Here is an 18,501-nt window from a genome sequence, read left to right as displayed (position 1 = left end):
GGAATATAAAAAAATACAACAAACTAGTGAATATAACATAAAAGACTCACAGATATTGAGAAGAAACTATTGGTTACCAGTGGTGGGGGCAGCAATACAGGAGTAGTGGACTGGGAGGTACAAACTACTGGGTGTAAGATGAGCTCAACACAGGGAATATCGTCAACATTTTGTAAGAACTGTAAATGCAAAGTAACCTTCAAAAATTGTATAAAAAATTAAGGAATAAAAAAGGCTAAAGTCATTACTCAGGATTTTGAAAAGGAATTTTAACAGGTGAAAATAGTAAGGCAGAAATAAACAAAAGGCTTTAAGTAGTACCTGCAACTTCAGATTCCAATATGAAGAATCAGACGTTTCTTTCATATATATATATTTAATATAACTTTATTAAACTCTAGTTTACACAAAGACAAAAAGCATATTAAAGAACTATTACCTTTCATGTTTGCAGGATACCCACTGTTATTCACCAAAGTAGAATATGGTTGTTCATTTTGAGGCAAAACTCCTGCAGCCATGGTAGTCTGTTGGGGGGGAAAAAGATTACTTTTTGAAGGTTTGCCTATAGAATATTCATATGCTAATCACCTATAATGTGCTAGACTTCTACTGTCTAATATAGCAGTCATTAGCTAAGGGGTTATTGAGCACTTGAAATGTGGCTAGTACATATTTGAGATATGCTGTAGATATAAAATACAAGATTTTGGAGACTTGTACAAAAAAAGAATGTAAAATATCTAATTTTTTACATTTATTTGGCATTGAAATTTTTTTTTTTTTTTTTTTTTTCGGTACGCGGGCCTCTCACTGTTGTGGCCTCTCCCATTGCGGAGCACAGGCTTTGGACACACAGGCCCAGCGGCCATGGCTCATGGCCCAGCCGCTCCGTGGCATGTGGGATCCCCCGGACTGGGGCACGAACCCGTGTCCCCTGAATCGGCAGGAGGACTCACAACCACTGTGCCACCAGGGAAGCCCTGAAATATTTTTGATATATTGGGTTAAATACATTATTAAAATTATTTTTCTGATTCTTTTTATTGTTACTGAAGAATTTAAATTTGAATATGTGGCTCACATGATATTCCACTGGACAGTGCTGTGCTAGACAGTAAGGACATCACAGAGAAAAACAAGACATACTCTTCCTATACATTTATAGACTGTTGGGAAGATAAGATGTAGACACAAATAATGCTAATATGTGCTAAGTGTCACAAGGCAGTCTTGGACAAGCAAGAGGGCTGTCCAATTTGAGGGCAGGTGCAAGGCCTGAAGAAGGAATTTGTACTTGAACTGGGCTCAAGGAGTAACATTTATTGTGGACATGACAGTATATTAGGCAATTAAACAGAAGCCCTCATTCTTTACTAATTAAATGAGAGTTTACTGAGTTTATGACTTTACAGTTAACAGTCTTCATCTAGCTCATGCTAAGCTATATGGCTAAGTGATCACTGTGTTGCTATGGTTTCTCCACTGAGGAAAGTTAAGTAAGTCTTTTTATGTGTCAAAAAGCAAAAACTGCCACCTTTCTGAAGCCCCTATTATGTGCTGGATTGTGAAATAAGGAAAACACATATTGATCTTTGTTCCCTGGTTCCTGACACAGGGCAACTAGACCACCGTAAATTCCTAAGTGATAGGAGCCCTAGGAGCCTCTTTTATTCCAGTTCTAATGAGGCAACTTTAACTCTAGGTGTGCTACTGGATGACTCCTGGATGGCGCTGGTCACCAGAAAGACCAAGCCATGATTAGAAGCTTGGAATGTTCTAGAAGGGGAGAGTTGACTGTGACACAACAGAAAGTCACACACAATATTAAAGTTTTTTTCTAAATAATGATTTTAATATTTTTTTTTTAAAAAGCACATTTATTGTTTGGGCATCAATGACTGGGGGGGTCAAACTATAATTTTTATATGGTTATGTATTTTTTTTAAATGCTCTAAAAATCTGTTGAAATTTTTTGCACCAATAAATTAACAGTGGTAATTAATACAGCCTTAATATTTTTCCTTAGAGCATTTATTTTTGTGAAAAAAATCATTTCACAAATTTCAGGGGTCCTCCAAGAATTTCAAATTCACTAAAATTTTATTTCTAAAATCAAGTTTTATATGCTCAATAGGTATAAAAATTTTAATCTAAAGTCCTACTCAATGAAACTGTCTCCCTTCAAAAGAAATACAAGAATTAAAATCATAGAGGTGTTCTAACATGAAAGAAAAAAGAAATTCCTGCAATATTTATATACAAATCTGGTATCATACTAATTAATACAAACTTTTATAATGGGTATAATATTTCAAATGAATGTTACATAAAGACAAGAAGTCAGTGGACTAATGGAACAAGTTGTTCCAGGAAACTCATTAGCAAAAACTTAATTTGAAAGAATATCCATTATGATTAGATTTACAGTAAACATTTTTACCATATTACTTTTCAAAAATTTGGACTTTTCAAAAATTTGGACTTTTAAAACATGTTTTGACCAAAAAAAAATTTACCACCATTTTAGAAACATGGAATTTTAGAGCAGTCAGAGTTCTAGCCCAGGTTGTTTTGTAGATGAGGAGTTATAAAGCATGTCCCAGGTGATCCAGCATGTGGTAACAAGGTAGAACCAGTCGTCACTTTTTCTGTGAAGGCTTCCCTGATGCCACCCTAAGCTCTTCAGCTGTAATGTAATGAAATGCGACTATTGGACTGGTTCCCCTGCATACCACGGGGTCTCGAGAGGTGAAGCCATGATTTGCTCATCTCTGTCTCTAGAGAAGGGGAGAGTCTGGTGTAAAGAACACATTCACTGCACATCTGTTGAGCTGAAATGGGCATACTAGACTGAGTTTCATGGATCTATTCATGTCTTATTTATGTCTGTATCCCCAAGACCCAGAGCTCATTGAAAACGTGGCTTTTCATGTTGTGGTTAAGACTCCACGCTTCCAATGCAGGGGGCGCGGATTCGATCCCTGTTCGGGGAATTAAGATCCCACGTGCTGTTCCGTGCAGCCAAAATAACAAACAAAAACAAAAAAACAGAAAAACCCCATGGCTTTAAAGAGTGTTGAATTAATTTTACTCTTTTGGGTAGTAAAGAGTACAAATACGATTGTGGATTGTCTTAAAAAACTTTCTTTTTAACTAGCCCCTCAGAAACTCAAAGTTGTAAGGAACCTCAGAAGTCCTCTATTAGAATCCTAACCCACAAAAGCATTCTCTCCACAATGTCTTTGAACAGTAACACTGACATTATCACACAGCTCTGGTAGTTAGAAAGCTCTTTATAACGTGTCCACTCTGTAATTTCTGCCCATTGGTCAGAAATATTTCTGCCCTTTGAGACTACAAGGAACAATAAATAAACCCTTTCTTCCTCATATCAAAAGTTGGCTGGCGATCATGTTCCCCTTACTCCCAAATTACATCTTCCCAGATTAACCACCAGCAGTTCCTCCCCTCACCGTATTTCATATGTAATGGTTCTAGACCTCACAGACCTGGATGCCCTTTTCTATTTACACTCTATAGTTATTCATATCCTAGTACTCAGAGCTGAGATGTATCCCTCAGGTGGGGTGTGATCACCAAAAATCAGAACAAAAACAATCAGCTCCTCTGTCTGCAGTGTATGTGGCTTACCATCATATTTCACCAGTCTCAAGTAGTTTTCAGCAGTCTCAAGACACATCAGGATACAACGGTTAAAAAAAAAAAAAGGTCTGGGCTTCCCTGGTGGCGCAGTGGTTGAGAGTCCGCCTGCACATGCAGGGGACATGGGTTCGTGCCCCAGGCTGGGAAGATCCCACGTGCCGCGGAGCGGCTGAGCCCGTGAGCCGTGGCCGCTGAGCCTGCGAGTCCGGAGCCTGTGCTCCGCAACAGAAGAGGCAACAACAGTGAGAGGGCCGCGTACAGCAAAAAAAAAAAAGGCTAAAAAATGATCTGTAATACATTTCGAGGTTAAAAAATGGACATTCAGTACAGATAATTAAACATATATAAAAGTTTAAAGTGAAATAAATGGTATAGAAGGAGAAGTAAAGTCTCCATTCCTATCTCCCAGCCCAAGCTTTACTCCCCAGAGGTAAATAATGTAAACATAGGCTTTAGTTCTTCTGCGGGGTAGTGACTATACGTACATCTCTGGTTATTATTTTATCATTTTTTAAATGATTCACCAGATTATTGAATTCCTGGTATAAAAGATGAGGAAATTGGCTCATTTACTCTACCAACCTCCCACCATGCCAAACCTTTCCCCATTTAATACATCATTATATTTTTAATTCTTCTGATTATCTTTGTAATTTTAAATAACATCCTTTAACCATCTCTTCTTCTATCAACTTTAAACAGTATCTTGACTCCTTACCTTGTAAAATAAGTAGTTTATCTGTGTTATTCCATTTCACCTTTCCCCTCCACTTCCAAGTTCTGCTAACTATATCATTTCTTTTTTTAAAAGATTTTTAAAAGCTTTAGCTATATCTGTAATTAAGTTTCCCATGCTTTGTCTATAGGCTTATTCCAATAAATAAGATGAAATACAATATAATTATTGTGAGTGTATTAGATATTATATATATATATCTGTATACACACTTACCTTAAAATTTTTTTTTACCAAGTTTTATGCTTGGACTCATATAAAAAGAAGTGCAATCTTGTATCACAAAACCTGTGCTGCTCAAAGTAAAACATTCCAAGCATCAGTGTCAAGTGGATTATCTTTTATTTCATTAGCTCCTTAAAAAAAGGGCAGATTTTGTTCTGCTGTAAATTTAGACAATGTATTTCTTACATAGACTTCCCCTGATTTTTTTTTTTTTTTTTTTTTGCGGTATGCGGGCCTCTCACTGTCGTGGCCTCTCCCATTGCGGAGCACAGGCTCCGAACGCGCAGGCCCAGCGGCCATGGCTCACGGGCCCAGCCGCTCCGCGGCATGTGGGATCTTCCCGGACCAGGGCACGAACCCGTGTCTCCTGCATCGGCAGGCGGACTCTCAACCGCTGCGCCACCAGGGAAGCCCTCCCCTGATTTTTAATCGCCTTTTTCTTGCTGACAAAAGAAACAAATATTTACCATATCCCTAAGATCTTTCAAATTCTTAATCATACTATTGTGATCCTACTATCTACTTGCTTTTTAAAAATATTTTTTCCAAGCCCTTTGGGTTCCTAATTCTAATGTGGATGAAAAGCTTCCTAGGCCCACTAAACAGTTATCAACCTAGGATTTCTTTTAATTGCACCCCTGAGTTGAGGCCACTGTTCCTCAGATTCTGCTTTGGCTTTGCTCTATCCTCAAGTAATTTTTTCATGAAAGGTGAATGGATGACGAACTTTCTAAGTCCTCTCATTCTGAAAATATTTTATCCTCATACTCAGCTGATAATTTGGCTACTTACAGAATTCTAGGTTGAAAGCCATGCTATGTCACGTCTACTGTGTTTTAACAAACAACATTGCTGATGAGAAGTCTGGATATCAATCAGTGTATTAGAAACAGGCCCTTTTCATTAACCTTGATTATTAGTTCCTTTCAATATGCAGATTGAGTCTCCTTCAGAAGCTAAAATTGTCTGTGTACCAAGTACCATGATCTATATTAAGGGCTTTACTTTACAAAATCCATGTCATTCTTACAGAATCACTCTATGCAGTATATACTATTATTAGCTCCATTTTCTCAGGTGGGAAACGTTGCTTGAGATTACACATTTTCACTGGTAGAGCTGGGACATGAATACAGCCTGCACGCTTCTAATACCAATCCACTGTGCCCTACAGAAAGATCTGACCAATTTACACAATTTATTAAAAGACAAGTCTTTTCTCTCATCCTCATCAATGCCAGTTATTTTAAACCTTTTTAACAGAATCATCTCATTATTGTTTTACTTTGCATTTCTTAAGTGAGGCAAAATAGTTTTTCAGAAGCTTTTTTAAAAAAGTTAATTTCTTGTAAATAAACTGCCTGCTTCAGAATTTAGCCCTTTTCCTACTGGGACATTTGCCCCTTTCTTACAGACTTGCAAGATGTCTTTCTATATTAATATCAAATCTTCATCATATATGCTGCACATCTTTTTATTTTTTATTTATTTTTGATGTGGACTATTTTAAAAGTCTTTATTGAATTTGTTACAATATAGCTTCTGCTTTATGTTTTGGTTTATTGGCCCCAAGGCATATGGGATCTTAGCTCCCTGACTAGGAAATGAACCTGCACTCCCTGCACTGGAAGGCCAAGTCTTAACCACTGGACCGCCAGGGAAGTCCCTGCACATCTTTTTAAAAATAGCTTACCATGTCTTAAGTATGTTGTGTGTTTTGCCTAGCAGTCTCACTCTGTCTTGTAGTCCAACCTGTAAGATTTTTCCTTTGACTTTTCTGGCTCCAGTGACACAATACAAAAAACTTTCTCCAATATAAGATGTAAATCCCAATTTAATGTCTCCCATTTGGGGGTGATAAATGCTGTCCCTTTTTTGCAGGTTAACAGTACTACTGCTAAAATGTAAGTTAATCTACAAAATTAAAGATAGTCCATCTTTAAAAAATATCATATGTATCCTAATATGACTTTATAAAAGTCATCTTTAAAAGTAGTAAAATAAAAAATTCTCCTTATTTGTAAATTATCTACAGTTGTAAAGCTTAAATACTATATTTTACCAAACAACACGACATACTTTACATGAAAAAGTAATTCTTCTAACCTAGGAAAAACAGTGGAAGAATGGAAAATTTTCTTTAAAGGTGTTAGTAACCCAAGAGTTACTATATATGCATAGTTAAATTACCAATTTTCAAAGATCTGAAATATATAATAAACATTAGTTTGAGAAACAGAATATTTCAAGACCATTCAAAATCTAAGAGTTAAAACAGAAAATTAGCTCTATTTGTATCTGTAGGGCCATCAAAAGCATCCAGCACAGATTCCTTTTCATTTTTCTTGCAGCTGCTGATCACTTGCCTTCATCTAAACTCTAGTAGCCTCAGTTCCACTGCTTTATAAATTAAACGGCTTTCCTGTTTTCCTGAACAGCCAAACTTTCATCCTGTTTTACTTAATCCTTCTTTCTCCTCAAGGAAATCCTCATTACTTATTCAATAGGTCTCAATTGCTGACTTTTTTTTCTTTTCTCATTAGACTAGTTATTTGAAATCAGTATGGCAGCTCCAGAGCTGCCTTTATTTTAGGCTAATTTAGCCCATTGCTTAAGGCCACATCTTTCTAAGGATTCCACCTGCTTCTCTGGGTATTATGAGGCCTTTCTTCTCTGGCTGGTGGGAACACGAACTATTTCCAGCCCCCTGAGTGCCCTGAAAACTGTTCTGTCTACTCCTTCCCATATCTTTCCCTAGTCTTGGGTAATTTGCACAGATCAGTACTCAGCCAAATACTTTAGGCCAGCAAAGACTTGAGGGCCCTCTGCACGTTTCTGAAGGCTCTCTTCATGCTGCTCCCTTCTCTCCAGTACGCTACGCTGCAAATTCTAGCCACCCTGGCTCTCTACACATCTCTGAGAAGGCTCTGTTTAGGTACCCCTGCACTGCAGCATACATATTGCTTCCAGGGAGGCAGCTGGTGCAACCGTAGGCTCATCATATTTCTCTTCTCTCAGATATCACAATTCCAAGCTGCCTGCTTTCCAATGTCCCAAACCCATTTTTTATATATTTTGCCTGGTTTTATAGTTATTTCAGGCAGGAGGATGGTTCTGGTCTCTGTTATTTCATCTTGGTTGGAAGCAGAAATCTCCGTTGGCCCTCTTCAAATACCTCAAATTCAGGGGAACTCTGCAAGAGTGCTCATTGTGCATCGACTCTGCATAAAAACATTAATTTACTGTCCAATTATATACAGCTCAACTAGGTTAGTTAAACTATATGGTACAGTCAAAAGTTCTCTGTTTAAATCTTGACTCAGTTCATTGCCTTCTGTATGAACCATTTTGAGCTTCAATTTTATCTTCCGTAAAATGAGGATTATTATATCTACTTTCTTAGGATGCTGTGAAGATGAGAGGTCGTGTGAGTGTGTGTGTGAGTTTCTAGCACAATGTCTGGTATATAGGTATTCAATAAATGCTTGTTTATTTTTACTTGCAAACCAATATCTGTAATCTTTTTGTTTCTTTCCCTTCTGTCTATACTCACTTCATTTTCCTGTGATTTTTTAATAAGAATCTGTAAAGGATTCCCTTCATTATCTGTAAAACAGTCCTGCTAGTAGTTAGTAATGGTTGAGCTTTTCAATAAGATTTATAAAAACATTATCTCCATTCACAACTGAATTTATTTCATGTGCTTGGTTGTAGATTCAGGAGAAAAAGGGTTTGAATAGTAATCCTATCATTTCACTGCACCATCATATATTACTTAACTTCATTTTCTGCTCCTTTTGACAGATATTTTGCTCACTCTATCCTATAATTTGCTTTTATCCCAAAAGTCCCTCAAAATGACTCAACTGTTAGGATTAACCACACCCTCACTAATTAGTACCTAATACTTAAAAGTTAGAACAGCATGGACTATGACTCATACTGTTAAGAATCATCACAAAGTAAGAGTTCGATACAAAGTATGTTCTACTTCATAAAAAAAGTCATTTCACACCAGAGATTGGGTTCTGAGGTGGACTGAGGAGTTCTTAGGTCACTACTTTCCCTTCCATCTTCCAGATACACACTGATCTGCCAAAATCTACACGTGTATTTTTGGGAGAGAATTTGTGGGGATTACATTAAGAAGTGCCTGGGAAGTTAGAAGTGTGGTATAATCCTTCCTAGATTCTCAAAGCACTACCACTCCAACTTGCATCAGAATCACCTTGGGTGCTTGTGGAAAATGCAAATTCCTTGGCCCACCCTCAAAATGTCTGAGTTGGTAAGTTTGGTGTAACAATTTGTATTATCAACTTACACGCCAGCTCATTCTGGTAAGAGGCCTTCTGCCCACACTTAAAGAAGTACAGTCAATATGATTAGATTCTACACAGCAACCATGACAGAAGAATTTGAGGCTGAAAAACTTAAGTTTGTATGGGGAAAAACAGAGATGGAAGCCCAAGTCTATAAGTGAACCCATGAAACCTATATATATATTTTTATGTTCATGAATAATAACTAAAACACATAAGCTTACTCGATGCCAGGCACTGTTCCAAATGCTTTATATATTCTAATTCATATAATATCCATGACAACACTATTAGGTGAATATTACCATTATTCCCATTTAAAAAATAGCTTTACTTTTTTAAACATCTTTATTGGAGTATAATTGCTTTACAATGGTGTGTTAGTTTCAGCTTTATAACAAAAAAAATAGCTTTATTTTTTTAGGGCAGTTTTAGGTTCAGAGCAAAACTGAGTAGAAGGTATGGAGATTTCCCATAAACCCCCACCCTACCTTGCACATGCACAGCCTTTTCCCCACTATCGACAGCCCCCACCAAAGTGGTACATCTGTTACAATAGATGAACCTACATTGACACATCATAATCACCCAGAGTCCATAGTTTGGTTAACTCTTGGTATTGGACACTGTGGAACTGGACAAATGCATGGCATGTATCCACCATTATAGTATCATACAGAATATTTTCACCACCATAAAAATCCTCTATGCTCCACTTAGTTATGCTCCCTACCTCACCCCAGCAACCATTGATCTTTTTATTATCTCCGTATTTTGGCTTTTCCAGAATGTATTGATAATACAGTTGGAATCATACATTATGTAGCCTTTTTCGATTGGGTACTTTCACTTAGTAATATGCAAGTAAGGTTCTCCATGTTTTTTATGGCTTGATAGCTCATTTCGTTTTAGTGCTGAGTAATATTCCATTCTCTAGATGTAACAGCTTATTCACTAACCTACTGAAGAACTTGGTTGCTTCCAAGTTTTGGTAATTATGAATACAGTGGCTATAAACATCTGTGCGCAGGTTTTTGTGTGAACATAGGTTTTACAGCTCCTTTGGGTAAACACCAAGGAGCATGACTGCTGGATCATATGGTAAGACCATGTTTAGTTTGTACATTATTTCTATTTTAAAGATTAGGAAACTAAGGCAAAGAGAAATCAAATAATTTGCCTGAAGTCACATCTATTATTTGAATTGGGATTTGAGCTGGGATTTGAATTTAAACAGTTTAGCTCCAGAGTTAGTGCTCTTAACCACTACACATACAGCTTCTCAACAAGAAAGACCTCACACTAAATAAAAGGAACGTCACGGTTAGTCAGCTACACTATGCATTGTAACTAGGCTATGCTGGATTCTGCACCATTTATAGTTTCTCCACTTTCAAGAAACTCTTCAGATCTCCTTTCCACAGCAAAATTTTCAAATTTATTTTGCTCTGTGCAGGCAATCTGCTTGATTCTTCATTCCAAATCTTCATTCACTGCTGTACCAAAGACAAGTATCAAGAACACAGCCCCTTTCAGGTTTAACACATTTTAGGTTCCTCCCTCCCAACAGAAAAAGAAATGCAGCTGGTCTGAACATAACGTTATAAAATCTAAACATATTTTCAATAGAGTCGTTGGCACTTACTAGCTCTGTGATCTTAAGCACACTTACTAATGTCTCTGAGACTCACTATCTGCTCTGCAGTGGTTATAAAGATTACCTGAGAGCCAGTACACAGATCTAATTGCATGCATGATCCATAATTCAGTCTGTTCTCAAGACAGCACAGCAGCCAGAGTGATCTTGTTAACTTCATGTCACCCTTCTCTTCAAAACCCTTCTAGTCACCCTATTTACAATTTAAACCAGCTCCCCTTCCCTGTCCTATTTTTCTCTTCAGGACTTATGAATAGCATATTACATAATTTACTTATTTAGTAAATTATGACATAGATATTATGACATAGATATTATGACACAGATATATGTCATATATTATGACATAGATATTATGACATAGATTTTTGTCTGCTCTGTCAACTGTTATGTCTCAAAAGCCCAGAAAAGGGCCTGTCACGTAGTAGGTGCTCAAAGATTTGTTGAACAAATACATGAATATACGTTCAATAAAAAGTAGCTGCCACCACACCACCATCATTTAATCTCTTTGAACCTCAGCTTTTTAATCTGTAAAGGAGGCATAGTAATAGTGCTTTACTTATCTCGATTATCTCTAAGAGCCTATCAATTACATGACAGTACCACTTCACAAAGGCAAGGAATGCCATTCTCCCTATCTTAGCTTTCCTGATCACAGTTATATCTCCAACTTCTCACCTATTTTCAACCTGACAAATTTGTATTTCTTCTAATTCCCTGAGGGGTGTAGCTGTTTTTCTTCAGCCAAATACACATGATAACAATAAATTCAACCCTCAGCCCAAATATTCTCTCCTTTAGGATGCCTTCCCTAATACCAGTTACACATTTTATTCACATCCCCTCATCATGAAGGGCTGACTAAAGATTTATCTAGTGGCTCAGATGCTATAAAACATAGCTTCCTAATACCACAGTAGTATTTTGTTCTTAAAAGAATTAAAGCACTCCTTATGACTCTTTATGTAGTAAAACAAAACAAAACCAGGTTACTTTTACACTGTAAGTCATCACCTCTGAATCTGCAACCTCAAAAAAACAAAACAAAAACCCCCCAAAACAACAAAAAACCCCCCAAACCTCCAGAACTATATAAAATCCCCTTTCTCCTCAAATCACTTCTGGAGGGCAGGCAGGCAACATTTAAAAAACACCTTTTCTTTTTTTTCCAAATCCCTCCAGTCTTTCTAACTATGTAAGTCCTCAGGGAAAGAACTTAGGACTGCTTTGAATATACGATATGTCTGGCAGTTTGCTATGAACTTCACTGGCTTCTGTGATCTCACACCTTAAATACACCTTAGGCAGGGTCCCTGTCTCTCAGGAGACTCATCACAGATCAGGAAAAAACAATACAGTAGGATTCTCACCATTTCATCATTTAAAGAAATATGCTGTTTGTTTCAGATTCTTCAGAAAACACATTATGATAAAGCAGATAGGTAATATATTAACAATAGATGAAGCTGGTTTTCACAAGCAAGGTTTCCATACTCCCTAGCCTTTTCCCACAAACAACCACATCTGGCTGGTTATTCCTACAGGGTTGAACCAACCTCACGTGAACATCACCACCACAGATACTTCTAAACTCATAAGGTCAACAATTCCTAATTCAACACTCATCAGAATCACTTGGAGGGCTTTCTTAAAACCCAGACTGCTAGGCCCCACCCCCAGAATTTCCACTCAGTAGGTCTGAGTGGGGCTGAGAATCTGCATTTTTAACTAGTTTCCAGTGATACTGATGCTTTGAGAACTACTGCATTAGGTAAGCAGTCTGCATTTACCTAGCAGCACATATTCTATAGGTTATTGTCAAAGAGGGTCTCCTGGATTCTGTTAAAACCTGTCACACAAGCAAACCTTGTTTTTTTCTGAGCCAATCTTCACAATGTCTTGAAACACATTAAGATGTCCTACATCATCAACCAGACCAAGAAAAAGCCTCATGTTCCTGGGTGAGACCTGGGCACTAATGTTCCTACCAAAATTCTATTTTAAACCAAACACATCACCTGGAATCAGGGCATTGCTATGCAAGTGGTATCAGCAAGAAGAAAGACTCTCCACATAAGCCACTTTTTAGTCAAGCACCACACACTGCATCATTTTGGAGACCATAATTAGGATTCCTAACCAACAGATGTTTATTATCTGAATATTCCTTTTAGTAAGTATATAAGTATTGTGGACATATAATTACATTCACCTTTAAATACACATATTGTGATACTGTTTAGAATTTTTAAAATAAATTGCAGCTAGTTCAATATGAAAAGCTTAAAATACTGGATGAAGCAGAGGTTACTATTCACTTTACTATCCCCATTTATTTACAGACTGGGAAGGATAACAAGATTTTACACCTCTTAAATTCCTGAACTACTTCTCAAAGAAAAAGCCATCCTGTGAAACATATTTCAAATATTTGGGAGACAAGCTTGGATGACTTAAAACATAGGTAGGTGTGGAGCTCCTGGGATACCACAGGCTTAGATTAGACCCTCTATAGCAAGATACAGAGAATATCTGGTTTAAGTAGTAGATTGAACTCATACACTAGCTTCCCCTTCCTCCCAAGACCCTGGTAAGAAGAAATTAAAAAAAAAAAAAAAGCTCACAGAGCAAGGAGCAAGAGTCTTCAATGGATTTTGGAAGAAAGAAAGCAGATGAAAGTAAAGAGGCAACTAAAACTGAGTGGAGGAAGTTGTAGCCTAAAATACGACCATGAAGAGGGTAACAACAGATGGTTATGTCTCATCAGAAAAGATGGAAGACAGTGAGATGACCACCTTCAAAGTGCTGAAAGAAATACATGGTCAACCAAGAATTCTATAACCAGCTAAATTCTCCTTGAAAAATGAAGGATAAATTAAGACACCTCCAGATTTAAAAACAAACAATCCAAAACCATAAAACAGATATGAGAGAATTTGTTGCTAGCAGACCTGCCCTATGAGAAATACTAAAGGAAATCCTTCAGGCTGAAATGAATGACATTATAGGCTAACTTGAATCCACACAAAGAAATAAAAAGCACCAGAAAAAGTTAACTAAATGGGTATTATGAGAATAAATATAACTCTTTAAAATATAGCTCTTTTCTTGGCCAGTTTTAAGACACTTGCATAAAGCAACAATTATAAAAATAGGTTGATAAGCATATAGTGTATGTAAAAGTATAATTTGATGACAGTAATAGTACAAAAGAGGGAGAAGGAAATGCAGATATACTGGAGGAAAGGTTTTGTATACTTCAATTAAACTAGTATTAATCTGAACGAGGCTCTTTTAAGAGCTAATTGTAATCCTAAGGTGAGTGCTAAGAAAATAACTGAAAATAAACAGAAAAGGAAAAAAAAAAAGGAAATTGGAAAGGCATAATCAAAAATATCTAACACAACAGAAGGCAAGGATCAAGGAATAAAGGAATGCAAAAGCTGAAAGACAAAAACAAGAAAAGGGCAGGTGTAAATTCTAATTTATCAGTAATTACACTAAGTATAAATGGATTACATACCCAATCAAAAATCAGAGATTGGCAGAATGGATTTAGAAAATGAGCCACCTAAAAATATATATAAGACCTACATGAGAAAACTATAAAACACTAATGAACAAAATCAAAGAAGAACTAAGTAAATGGAAAAATAGTCCATGTTCATGGACAGGAAGATTCAATATTGTCAAGATGTCAGTTCTTCCCAACTTGATCTATAGATTCAATGCAATCTCAGGCAACAAAATCCCAACAAGTTATTTTACGGACATCAACAAACTGATTCTAAAGTTTATATGGAAAGGCAAAAGACGTAGGATAGCCAACACACTACTGAATGAGAAGAACAAAGCTGGAGTACTGACACTACTTGACTCCAAGACTTACTATAAAGCTACAGTAATCAAGACAACGTGGTACTGGCCAAAAGAACAGATCAATGGACCAAATAGAGAACCCAGAAATAGACCCACATAAATACAGTCAACTGATCTTTGACAAAGGAGCAAAGCTATACAGTCCCTTCAACAAATGGTGCTGGAACAACAGAACGTCCATAAGAAAAATAACATTAATCTAGACATAGACCTTAGACTCATAGCAAAAATTAACTCAAAATCAACGATAGGCCAAAATGTAAAAAACAAAGCTATAAAACTGCTATAAGATAATATAGGAGAAAACCTTGGGAACAGTGATGCCTTTTGAGATACAACACCAAAGACAAAATCCATAAAATAAATGACTAATAAGCTGGACTTAATTAAAATTTAAAACTTCTGCTCTGTAAAAGACAAAGTCAAGAGAAAGAGAAGACACACCACGGACTGGGAAAAAACATTTGCACAAGAGACATCTGGTAATGGACTGTTATGCAAAACATACAAACAACTCTTAAAATTCAACAATAAGAGAACAAACAACCTGAGTAAAAACTGAGCCAAAGACCTTATCAGAGACCTCATCAAAGAGAATACATGGCAAATAATCATATGAAAAGGAGCTCCACATCATATGTCATCAGAGAAATGCAAATTAATACAACAATGAGATACCATTACACACCTATTAGAATGGCTAAAACCTGGAACACTGATAACACCAAATGCTGGTGAGAATGTGGAGCAATAGGAACTCTGTACATTACTAGTGGAAATGTGAAATGGTACAGCCACTTTGAAAGAGTTTGGTGGTTTCTTACAAAACTAAACATACTCTTACTATATAATCCAGCAATTACGCTCCTTGGTATTTTCTCAAAGGAGTTGAAAACTATGTCCACACAAAAACCTGCACACAAATGTTTATAACAGATTTATAATACTTGGAAGCATCAAGATGCCCTTCAATAAGTGAATGAATAAACAAGTTGCAGTACATCCAGACAATGGAATATTATTCAGCACTAAAAAGAAATGAGCTGTCAAACTATGAAAAGACATGAAGGAATCTTAAATGTATTATCACTAAGTGAAAGAAGTCAATCTGAAAATGCTACATACTATATGATTCCAACTATATGACATTCTGGAAAAAGCAAAACTATGAAGACAAAAAGATCAGTTGTTGCTGGGGATGGGGGAGGCAAAGAGATAAGGAGGGATGAACCGGCAGAGCAAGAGGATTTTTAGGGCAGTGAAAATACTCTGTATGATGTTCTAATGATGACTATGTCATAATACATTTGTCCAAATCCATAAAATGTACATCAAGAATGAACCCTAAGGGAAACTATGGCTGACTATGATGTATCAATGTAGGTTCATTGATTATAACAAATGTACCATTCTGGTGAGTGATGTTGGTAATGAGAGATGCATTTGTTGGGGCAGAGGACATATGGGAAATCTCTGTACCTTCCTCTCTCTGTACCTTCACAATTTTGTTGTGAACTTAAAACTTAAAAAAATTAAAAATTAAAATTAAAAATTAAAATTTAAAAAAATTAGTCTTAAAAACATGGACCCCAAAAACATAAAACAAAAAGGCATAAATTGGATTCCATCCAAAAAAATAAATAAAATTATATGCTATCTACAAAAGACAAGTTAGATTCAATGACACAAACATGCTGAAAAATAAAAGATGGAAAGATATAGACCATGAAAGCAATAACCAAAATAGAACCAAGAAGGCTATACTAATATCACACAAAATTCTATAAGGCAAAAATTGTTCCTAGAGACAAAAGAAAGATATTTTACAATGATAAGAGGATTGATTCATCAGGAAGATACAGTGACTATAAGTATACCTGTACTTAAAAAGAGAGCCCCAGGGCTTCCCTGGTGGCGCAGTGGTTGAGAGTCCACCTGCCGATGCAAGGGACGTGGGCTCGTGCCCCGGTCCAGGAGGATCCCACACGCCGCGGAGTGGCTGGGCCCGTGAGCCATGGCCACTCAGCCTGCGCATCCGGAGCCTGTGCTCCACAACAGGAGAGGCCACAACAGTGAAAGGCCCGCGTACCACAAAAAAACCAAACAAACAAAAAAAGAGAGCCCCAAAATACATGAAGTAAAACTGAAAACCTGAAGGGAGAAATAGACAATTCAACAAAAATAGTTGGAGACCTCAATACCTCTCTTACAAGAATGGGTTGAAAGCAAGGCAGAAGATCAACAAAAAAGAGCTAATTTATTGAAGAATACCATAAACTACCTTGTCATAGCAGATATGTACAGAATACTCTAGATCCCAAAAGAACAGAATACACATTCTTCTCAAATGCACATAAAACATTCTCCACGACAGACCATGTGCTAGGTGACAAAACAAACCTCAATAAACTAAAAAAGAATTAAATCATGCAAAGTATGTTCTTCGACCACAATGAAATTAAATTTGAAATCAATAACAAAAGAAAATGCAGAAAAATGACAAATATATAAATGTTAAGCAACATATGTTTAAATAACCAATGGGTCAAAGAGGAAAACACAATGGAAAACATAAAGTACTTTGGGATGAATGAAAAAAACAAACAAAAAAATCAAACCTTATAATACACAGCTATGCTGATACATAGCAGTGCTAAAGGGAAATTTATAGCTGCAAACACTATATTAGAAAGAGACAGAATTCAACTCATCCTTCCACCTTAAGTAACTGGAAAAAAGAAGAGCAAGATGAACCCAAAGCAAGCAGAAGGTAGGAAATGCAAAAGATTAGAATGGAAAAAAAAGAGATAGAGAAAAGTCATGCAGAAAAATCAACAAACCCAAAAGTTGGTTCTTTAAAAAATCAACAAAATTGACAGACTTTTAGCTAGACTTCCCTCCCCACCGCAAAAAAGAGAAGACTCAAATTATAATAATAAAGAGGGAACATTATAACCAGAAATAAAAAGGATTATAAGAGAATATTATGAAGAAAAGTATGCCAACAAATAGGTAAGAAAGATTTTTAAAGTTCCTAGAAAGACACAAACTACCAAGAATACCTTTGAGAAGAAACAGAAAATCTGGGAGAGTGAAGTCAGCATCACGGTGAAATGAGACACTCCCTTTCAATCCACAACCAGTAAAACATCCATAACTCAACTACGGCCCCTCTACTCAACACAACAGGATGCTGAAGAATACCACACACCTATACACCAAAAGGTGGGTGGACTGTAACACACAGAGGAAGAACTGAGGGAACAATATAGACAATGCCTGCAATCCTAGCGCTCTAGCCACAACAGCTAAGCCCACAGCCCCAGAAAACCAGGTAGCAGCAGAGGAGGTGGTATACAGGACTCTGACCTCTCAGCAGGAGTGGTGCCCATGGCCACTGGTAACTGGGCAACAGCAGTACTAGGGCCCAGGACCCCATCCCCCAAGTCACTGAGGTGCCCACGACTCTGGCCTACTGCCACAGTGCCCACAGTGGTGGAGCCTGTGAACCTTACAATACCAGACACAAGCAGAGGTGCCTGCATGACCCCAACTCCCCATCCCCACCCTTGGTGGTGAAGCCTGTGATTCAGGGAATTCTGGACGTGGCAGAAGAGCCCATCTTCCCTGTGCCCCAGGAGGTGATGCCACTGACGCTGAAGGCACAAGAAGCGATAATGAGGGTATGGGGCAATACCTCTGACACAAGCAGAGAGTGGAAAGTGCCAACTCTTAAATATAACCAGTGGCAGCTCAGCTAAGAGAAAGAAAAACTTGTGCTATAGTGGCACCTACTGGAAAACAAAAGAAAATCCTCTAATTTGTTGTTGAGTTATTAGAATCCAGTGGAAAAGTATTTGTTACTTCAAATGCACCAGCAGAGGAACAACTCATCAGGCATCCTAAAGAACCGCAGTAACACTGTATCACAAAACGAAAATGACAATTCCCCAAAAACCAACCTAAAATTGTGGAGTATTATGATCTAATAGAGAATTCAAAATAGCTGTCATGAA

The 18,501-nt window shown here is 37.1% G+C and overlaps 1 protein-coding gene across 2 annotated transcripts in view; it reads right to left on the bottom strand.

Annotated features, from left to right (window-relative positions):
- The window catches only part of PTPDC1 (protein tyrosine phosphatase domain containing 1), a 91,749-nt gene that overhangs the window by 52,954 nt on the left and 20,294 nt on the right, over window positions 1-18,501 (bottom strand). The window contains exon 2 of one of the 2 annotated variants that reach the window (XM_059071756.2): window positions 440-527. The exons of the other annotated variant lie outside the window; for it this stretch is intronic. Within the exon in view, the coding sequence (XP_058927739.1) occupies window positions 440-521 (82 nt within the window). The 5' untranslated portion in view covers window positions 522-527. The remainder of the gene's footprint in view (window positions 1-439; window positions 528-18,501) is intronic. 2 annotated transcript variants of the gene reach the window in all.

This window comes from Kogia breviceps, chromosome 8 (assembly GCF_026419965.1).
Source record: "Kogia breviceps isolate mKogBre1 chromosome 8, mKogBre1 haplotype 1, whole genome shotgun sequence".
In the NCBI taxonomy this organism is placed as follows: domain Eukaryota; kingdom Metazoa; phylum Chordata; class Mammalia; order Artiodactyla; family Physeteridae; genus Kogia; species Kogia breviceps.
Note: the sequence above shows the minus strand (reverse complement) of the source record. Positions and strands in the feature narration are given on the sequence as shown.